This window comes from Sebastes fasciatus, chromosome 22 (assembly GCF_043250625.1).
Source record: "Sebastes fasciatus isolate fSebFas1 chromosome 22, fSebFas1.pri, whole genome shotgun sequence".
NCBI lineage: Eukaryota > Metazoa > Chordata > Actinopteri > Perciformes > Sebastidae > Sebastes > Sebastes fasciatus.
The window spans coordinates 23105939-23115494 of NC_133816.1; the positions used below are offsets into that span (position 1 = coordinate 23105939).

Here is a 9556-nt window from a genome sequence, read left to right on the forward strand (position 1 = left end):
AAAAAACCCCGCAATTCTCCAGATTTTTTTCTCGTAAATTCTGAGTTTTTTTCCTCAGAATATTAACCCCCTCTTCCGGCTGTGTAATTATTACTCATTTATCCTACAATGGCCCTAATATGCCATCAAAATCCACAGATAAAATGTAGATGTATAGCCTACCTGGCTGTGGTGGAGCAGATGTAGAACCTGAGCTCTCCACAGGGGGCGCTGTGCAGCTCTCCACCTGAACACAACACACACACACATTACTGTTTTAAAGTAATCAAGTATCATGCAATACAAAAAACAAATCATATAGTTAACTGAATTAAAATTATGCATCCAAAACTGTAAATATACTATAATAATCCATCTATTCATTGCATGTGAGGTTGTTTTGTTTTGTTTACTTTTTGGTGAGATTGCCAAGCAAGCCCCGCCCCCTCCTGCCTTTCCCTGCGTCTGATTGGTCCAACCACTGATCCTGAAGGCGGAGTCATCGCTCCAAAACCACGAGCCCTTCTTCAGAGAGGAGAAACAGACAGGTGCACTCTTTTATTGTACTGCAAACAAAACACACAAAGAGCTCAGTTTGGTTATAAATTAAACCACCCAACGGTTCATACAAGTACAGATCATATGTCAAATCATTTCTCATGTTTCCAGCTGCTCAAATGAGAAGATTTATTTAATGTTAATAGTGTTAATGTATTTGTAATGATGTTAATGTATTAGTAATAACATTAGAATGTTAAAGGGACTGTTTGTAACTTCTTACACGTATAAATCTACCGTTTCGGTGTCCCATGCGAGCTCGCGTGTGGCTACGCTGTTCAGACCGCTCCTCTGCCTGCTTGCTTTCACTCACACACCGCGCGCTCTTTCGCTCCACTCTCACGTGCATGCTGCTCACTCCACACTGCAGAAGAGTTAGTTTAGCTCTGAGAATATCTAGTGAATGTACAGTGGACGTTTGTGCAGAAATAACTGCTGCAGCTCCTCCAGACCAACAGAGGTTTCACGTGTCTTGTGAAGTGACGGGGCTCCGCTGAGAGAAACGTTATCGTCTCCGACCAAAACTCCGGCGTCTCCCCCGTTCCCTCCGGCCGCGGTCTGGAGGTTGAGGCGGGAAAAGCCAACACTAGGATCAGCATTGATTCATGGAGAGACCTTGGTCTGGTCAGCTAACATTACTGCCAAGCAGCTGAAATATAGAGTGATATTGTGCTTTTAGCTGACGTGTGTCTCCTCACTGTGTTGAGCGATGCTCGTTCAGGTATATTTAGAGCGAGCACAAGCACGAGCAACAGGACGCTGACTTTAGTTGACTTAACGGCCACAGGTGTCGCTGTTAACAAGACATTCTGATTCTTACAAACAGTCCCTTTAAGTGATTTTACTGATACGTACTTTTACTGAAGGAGCGTTTTCAATGCAGAACTTTTAAAGTATCTCATACTTCCTCCACCACTAGACACACCTACAGTAAACTACATGTGTTCGTGTTCCCAGATCTCATTATCAAATCCTTACAGCTTTAATTATAGTTCTACCTGTTGTGCCTTGAATCCACCGAGCCACACAGGGGTGTGTGTGTTTGCTAGCTGACGGACAAACTGCCTCTCCTCTGGTGTGTGAAGCGACGCCAGGTTACCTCCCTCCTGAGAGCACAAAGACTAACACACACACACACACACACACACACACACACACATTAAACCATATTTCAATCTTTATGTGTTATGAGTTAATGTGTTTTATTTTCATTTTACATTAGCGTCGGTCCAGGAGCTCCACACGGGGTAGAAAGAGAAGCATCTCTGCCCAAACAGGAGCCACCGAGGTGGGCATGGAGAGGCCTGCTCTGTCCCTACTGACACATTATTCAATTATGAGAATTAAAATGATTAAAGTCTGACTTATGGCATGTTGATGGAGTTTCCATCTGATTGTTTTTTCCTACCTGAAGTTGACAGCGAGGCAGACGTCTCAGTCAGGAGGACAGCCAACAGGAGCGGAGCCAACACCCACGCCATTATCTACCTGGAACACATACATAAATATACATCATTGATCAAAAAATATCCTGCTTTTTAAAGCAATCTTTCCCAAAGACTTCCACCTTATCCTGGGGTCTTGAAACCTCATCCACCAGGAAGACTTGGTCCAACCAGGTCAATGAACAAAAGGTATTCTACGCATTACATATGGCTTACTTATCCTGCATCCTCCCTATTCACATTATATTGGAACAAAGTAAATACAACAAGATCACTATCTGTTGTGTGGGTGTTCCTATAAGAACACTGGCTGGGATTACATATACTGTTAAGGAAGATATATAAACAATTTCTTATTTTGAACAAGCAGCTTAACTTCAAACCTCATTTTTTTTATTGTTAATATCACAGATTTAATTATGCTATGTTCCGTATGACGGAGTATTAGGGCCACATTGAGAATAAAGTCTGAATATTACGAGAAAGAAAGTCGTAATATTACGAGAATATAGTCATAAGTTTACGAGAAAAAAAGTCGTAATATTATGAGAATATAGTCATAAGTTTACGAGAAAAAAAGTCGTATTATTATGAGAATAAAGTCGTATTATTACGAGAATAAAAGTCATAATATTATAAAGTAGTAATTTGATGTGTTATTTTCTTTTTTTCTCGTAAAGTTATGATTTTATTGTGTAAATCTCAGATGTCTTTTCCCTCAATGTGGCCCTAATACTCCATAGTACATTGTCTCTTTGGCCCTCACTGCATTAGACTTATATTCTATATACTTAGACTATAAACTGTGTTACCTTCATCACAATGATCACATGTTTTAAGGCTCCAGACAGATTTATTTTTTTTTTTTGCCTAAAATCTCTCTTTTGATAGTAAAGGTTGCTTCGTAATTTATTTGTCTCTCGAAGAACATTATGACTGTACTAGTAAACAAATATTAGTGTGTCCATATTCGACCGTATCACCAGACAGTGAGAATGATTTTTACATCCGATGCCAAACTGAAATTCTGTAGCTCTTTAAGTAAACTAGTTAGTTAGCTGGCTAACTTCCAACATTATGACTGTATTAGTAAATAAATAAATCTCAGACACAAAATATTTTTACATCTATATTCAAAAATATAAAACTGGTCAAATTCAGCTACATGTCTGATGAATGTGATTATGTATGTATTATGAATGTATTATGTACTACTGAAGCAGGTGTGACCTGTCGTTTTGGACGAAATGAGCTTTATATAATAAGTTTAATTATTAATCAAATATGTATTATAGGTCAACAATAGGCAGTTGGCACACACACAGTGAACACGCTATCCTCCACACCCTGAGTTGCCACCTCATCACACAAAAGGCAAGCTATTTACCCCGGGGTTTTTTCCACTGGCACTGTTGGCCATGCCGAGTCAAAACACGTTAATAGTTTTAACACCTTAGGTCTTTAGGGCGAGATGTCAGGTCAGTTAATGTCAAATTAATCTGCAGGTTCTCAGCTTTCAGATGATGTACGCCACTTCTACGTCTTATATTTAAATATTTGATTTTTGATATCATAATTGACTTTATATACAATCCCAAAACATCAAAACTAAACGTAAGTTTAAAGGCAGAAACCTACCCGTCTGCTCTGTTTGCACTAGTCCCGAGTCTGAACCTTTGCACCGCGGAAGAGGCCACAATATGTTCTCGTAAAAAAATAAATCAATAAAACGTAGTGGCTAAAGATGCTGCTGGCTCGGGATTACAACTCTGAACTGAGTATCAGGGATCACCAGAGTGTGAACGCATTAACATTACATCCTTCGTGTCCATACGTGCAAATAGCCAGCTATGCAAATATGCAACTGATTAAACGGTTGCGTGACGATCGTGTGTGTCTCAGTGACAGCCGACAGTCTTTACAGGACCGTTTCAGAGGCGAGTTTGACGACGTTTTTGTTTCACACCATGAAAAAAAATCCAGTAGGGCTGGATTTGTTTCTTACACTTCCCGAGGAAGTCATACCTCTGATGTTTACCGTCAGTAAACGCCCAAAAATCTGTTTAGAAATCACAACTGCAGAACTTGCCTGAGAATCGTCATGTTTTTTAAAGTTTTCTTCAGTATCAAAGTACTGCAGTGATAGTAGTCGGTACGTGCACGGGTACGATGCAAACAGGAGCTGCTGAAGGTTCATTTTTCACACTTTTAACTGTTTCTATTTGCCAAAATGTAAATAAATAAAGGCTTTTAAAGCAACCTGCGGCTCTTTAGCCCCTCTCCAGAGGCTCCCTGTGGATTTATAAAATAATTTGTGGAAATGAATAATAAATGTTTACATTTTCATTTTTGTTTATCATTGTTGTAGGTCTATGGTACGACGGAGTATTAGGAACACATTGAGGTAAATATTTTTGAGAATAAAGTCATAATATAACGAGAATAAAGTCAGAGGTTTACGAGAAAAAAAGTCGTAATATTATGAGAATAAAATCATAATATTATAAAGTAGCAATTTTACGTTATTTTCTTTTTTTCTCGTAAAGTTATGACTTTATTCGCGTAACGTTACGACTTCTTTTCTTGTAAAGTTATGACTTTATTCTCGTAATATTACGACTTTTTTCTCGTAAAATTATGACTTTATTCACGTAATGTTACGACTTCTTTTCTTGTAAAGTTATGAATTTATTCTCGTAAAATTACGAATTTTTTCTCGTAAAGTTATGACTTTATTCTCGTAATATTACGACTTCTTTTCTCGTAAAGTTATGACTTTATTCTCGTAATATTACGACTGTTTTTCTCAATAAGTTATGACTTTATTCTTGTAATATTACGACTTCTTTTCTCGTAAAATTATGACTATTCTGGTAATATAAAAACTTTTTTTCTCGTAAAGTTATGACTTTATTCTCGTAATATTATGACTTTTTTTCTTGTAAAGTTATGATTTTATTCGTGTAATGTTACGACTTTTTTTCTCAATAAGTTATGACTTTATTCTCGTAATATTACAACTTTTTTTCTCGTAAAGTTATTATTATGGCTTCCTTCTAATTTCTATTCTAAGCCATATTTCTTTCGCCAAGAAAACGTGTCAACAAGGCATCTACTAAATAAAGTTGCGCTCATTCATGGGTTTACTCACGGTTAGATGTCCTTTCTGTCATTGGATGCATATGATTGATTTGCAGCCTTTGTGTGTGTGTGCGTGTGTGTTAAACTACATAAACCAACCCAAACAACCCAAAACAGGATATGCCGCGGCAACCCAAAGTAAAGAAAAAAGATTAACTTAAACTTTGTCTTATTGAAATGAACAAACTATATTAAAGCGCGTTAAAAAACTATTTCGGCTCTTGGCGTTCTTAAACAGCTGCGCTCTCCACAGCTGATACTAAATCAGGATGACGGCAACAGGATGACGGCATCAACTGGTGCCAAATTTATAAACAATTCAATGCTGTGGTTGGCCACATGGGGCAAAAATACCAATTACTATCAACATAATGTTTCTCTTATAATAAGGAATTCAACTACTCCTTTCTTAATATTTGGCTCCTACAGTTATGACTTTATTCTCATAATATTCTGACTTTATTGTGTAAATCTCAGATGTTTTTTCCCTCAATGTGGCCCTAATACTCCGTAGTACATTGTCTCTTTGGCCCTCACTGCATTAGACTTCTATACTATATACTTAGACTATAAACTGTGTTACATTCATCACAATGATCAAATGTTTTGCGGCTCCAGATCGATTTTTTTTTTCTTTCTTTATGCCTAAAATGGCTCTTTTGATAGTAAAGGTTGCTGACCCCTGGGATTGGTTTGTATTGGTTCGATCGGTTGGTACCGATGGATTCATTACAACAACCAGTAAACTCTGACCTGGCTCAGCTGGATTCCTGTTACTGTCAGTGGAACTGGAGCTGGAGATGACAAACAAGCAGAACATAAAGGTCCCATATCGTGCTCATTTCCAGGTTCATACTTGGATATGTTTCTACTAGAACAAGTTTACATGCTTTAATGCTATTTTGGTAAAATTATTGCAAAAATTTGAGAAATGAAACAAACTAATAATGTCAGAGACAGTTATCTACCTGGTATCACACCAAAGCGTGTAACGGACCCGTTACAGCGTGTCGGTGTTATGTTTCGCCTCGCTGAGGCGTGAATATGACACCAGTGAATGAAGGTGCATAAACCAGCAGGCATAGAGACCTCAACAATAGGGAGGATTTGAATAAACAAAGCGGGGGGTTCTCTCCCGGAAAAAAAAATGCGAGCTCCGGAGACTTTGTTTCCTGCATTCTGAGACGTTTAAAGAATGAAAATAACAAAAATATTAAGTACACTGCAAAAGCATTTTTTATGTTAAATAGTCCTACTTTTAATTTTACTTTTAATTCTCAGGAAGGAAAACGGAATAATGACACATGACAAGCCAAAAGCGTTCTTATTAGGGCTGTCAAACTCAACGCAAATTAGTTTTAATGCCACTAATTTTCTTTAACGCATTAATCAAACTTGTGATTTTTAGGTTGTAGGGGGCTCAGTTTTAAAGCTAACTTTTTAGTTTTTCAATCAAATTGAATGTAATTCCACTGTGCCTAGAAAGCACACTGGACTATAATCCGACGCGTTTATCCTGGGAATGCTGATTCAGCATTCTCAGTATTGTTCTTCTAAGGTTTATTCAACTTCTTCAACTTCTTCAACTATTTCTTCCGTACGTTTTTTGCCCTTTAACTAATCCTGCATACTTTCAGCTACAGAAATCATTCAACCATCAAAATATTCAGCTCTTTAAGGACATTACTGCTATGACTTGGCTTGTTTCAACTATTTATACTTTTTAAAATATTAAGCTTTTTCCACATTTTTTTTTACAATGTAACTCAATGGAGAAAATCTTCAAATCCTCTTAAACCTACTCCACTTTGAAATGCTACTGCTTCCGCAGACTTTCAGCTACAGACTTCATTTAAACTTTAAACGGGTTGCAAGTCTTTGAACTATTAAGCTATGATTCAGCTTTTTGATAACTTTAATAGTTTTTCATTTATCACAGTTTACGTTTTATGAAATTTTCAGACCGTTTCAGATTTTATAATGGGTGTGTATTGCATGGGTCGTTAAGGGCTAGAGTGACATCATCGTTAGAGTGCAGGAAAGCTTTGAAATCTTTTGAAAATTGTACGAACAAATTGCTCCCTAGCCCAAAATTGTCACTCTGCATAGATAATTTTTTCATCAAATTGTAGGAAATTTTGTGCCGATCGCAGTCATGTAGCTATGGTATCAGTCGGACTTACACATTTGTCTCTAGGGTCCCAGAAGTGAGAGTAAGTCCAACAAGCCGCTCCATAGAGAGCAACGTTAAATCAGACGGGAAATGTCTGACAGAAAGTTGACAATGGCACTTTTCTAACCTGCTCCCATGATCCCATTTTTGACTCCACACACAAAAAAACCAACATCAATGCATTCGGCAGAGACGCTTCTCTCTGATGATGACATTATTTTGCCCATTGGACTCACGGTCATGTTCTGATAATCTTTTATATCTTATAAATTGGGTTGATAATAATATATCAGTCACAAGAGACGTTTTTACTGCACAATAAGTGTAAGATCAGATCCTTTACTTGAGTAAAAGTACAAATCAAAATACTCTGTTACAAGCTTATATTGTATGATTATTAATGTGGAAAATAACCAGTAACTATAAATGTAGTGGAGTAAAAAAAAGTGCAGGATGTCCCTCTGAAATTTAGTGGAATAGAAGTATAAAGTAGCACGAGTGGAAAGTAACTAAGTACATTTAATCAAGTACAGTTTTGAGGTACTTTACTTGATAATACTTCTTCAGTATTAAAGTACTGCAGTGATAGTAGTCGGTAAGCGCACAGGTTTGATTCATACAGGAGCTGCTGGAGGTTAATCGAGTATACTTTTAATTGTGTCTATTTGCCAAAATGTAAACAAATAAAGGTTTTTAAAATAGGGGGCTCACCCGGGATCCGCCTAAAAAGCAATTCTTGCTTTCTACAATAAGTACTTTTACTTTAGATACTTTAAGTGCATTTGCTGAGAATACACCATCTCTAGTAGGATTTTGAGTATTTCTTTTTTTACATTGCAGATTTGTTACTTTTAGTTAAATAAAATAATCTGAGTACTACTTCAACCACTGCAAAATGGAAATACTCAAGAACAAGTACCTCAAATCTGTACAGTACAGCTACTGTGCTATCAATCACTCGTAAAAGCCTCCCTGGAGAAGTTATAATTGTTGACAAAAACATTAATAAACATTTAAAAAATGTCCTTGTATCTGCTCATTATAATGCATTTAAAATGTTTAAATACTGCTTATTAATGATATATATAAATGTATATATATACTCGCTGTGCTCACCCACCTGTATATCAGATAGAGGTCTTCTTCTTCCAGTGGAGTGGTGAGTTTCTCTGGGTGGAAGCAGCTCTGAATGATTTGCATACACTGATAAAACTCCTCCACTCTTTGCTGAACAAACAACATATCAACAGTGATAAAAATGTTCTTCCTCTTTTTACTACACATGAGGTGGGAGGGGACTTACAGTATGTATTATGTCACACAAATCATGTCATGGAGGACGCGAGTCAAGTTTGGCGACATTCTGGTGCTCTGACAGATGAGAGTTAAACCCCCGGTGGTTAATTATGGGTAGACAAAGGGAGGGGAGGGAGGTGAGAAGAGCTGCAGCTGGGGAGGGAGGTGAAAAGAAATAGGAGAAAAGTTTAAGGAGATCCTGGAGGGAGGCGGCTACAGCTGGTGGAGATCCTGTTGGTGTTAGTGTGAGGCCGAGGTCCTAATCCTGTAGAAATACCCCGACTAGAACAGAGTCCTTACTGCTAAACATGGTGTCACATAGCAGGAGACGGGGATAAAGTTGGTCGGATGTCATAAAAAAGGCGTCGTTAAATTATTTGTTTTGTCCGACCAACAGTCCAAAGTCCAAAGATATCATATTTATGCTTAAAAATGATCATTAAAGCCATTGATCAAAGGGACCCCCTTTTGAAAATGTCCATACAAGTTTTTTCCTCGCCAAATTTTAGCGCACGTTTGGAACATTATCTAGCCTCCTCGAAGAAAAGCTAGTATGACATAGTTGATACCGATGGATTCATCACCTTTTTTTAGTTTTATAGGTTACCAGTATCTTCCATCTAGCTTTAAAACTGAGCCCGCTACGATCTAAAAGTTGCGAAATCGCAAGTTGCGTTAAAAAAAAGTTAGTGGCATTGGAACGAAATTGCGTTTTCTCTTTTTTCTCGTAAAGTTATGACTTTATTCTCGAAATCTCAGATTTCTTTTTTCCTCAATGTGGCCCTAATACTGCGTCGTAGTAAAGGCCTTTATAGTATAGTACAGATGATTTGTTTTTGGGCCAAAAAATATATAAAAATAAAATAAAAAGGAAGCAACCGTGGCATATTTTAGCTTCCATACACAGACAAAATCAATCATGTAATGTGTTTAGGGATCTGACCTGCAGCTCTACATATTCTGG

At 37.4% G+C, this 9556-nt stretch overlaps 1 protein-coding gene across 3 annotated transcripts in view; it reads right to left on the bottom strand.

Annotated features, from left to right (window-relative positions):
* Positions 1–8559, bottom strand: part of LOC141761103 (uncharacterized) — a 14415-nt gene extending 5856 nt beyond the window's left edge. The window contains exons 1-7 of one of the 3 annotated variants that reach the window (XM_074624348.1): positions 8417–8559; positions 5877–5917; positions 1946–2025; positions 1755–1852; positions 1536–1658; positions 393–504; positions 163–226 (exon numbers count right to left, since the gene is read on the bottom strand). In XM_074624348.1, coding sequence (XP_074480449.1) covers positions 163–226; positions 393–504; positions 1536–1658; positions 1755–1852; positions 1946–2018 — 470 coding nt within the window. In that variant the 5' untranslated portion in view covers positions 2019–2025; positions 5877–5917; positions 8417–8559. Of the gene's footprint in view, positions 1–162; positions 227–392; positions 505–1535; positions 1659–1754; positions 1853–1945; positions 2026–3620; positions 3742–5803; positions 5918–8416 lie in introns of those variants that run through there. The other 2 variants (XM_074624346.1, XM_074624347.1) reach the window with 2 other exon arrangements.
* Between the last annotated feature and the right edge of the window lie 997 nt (positions 8560–9556).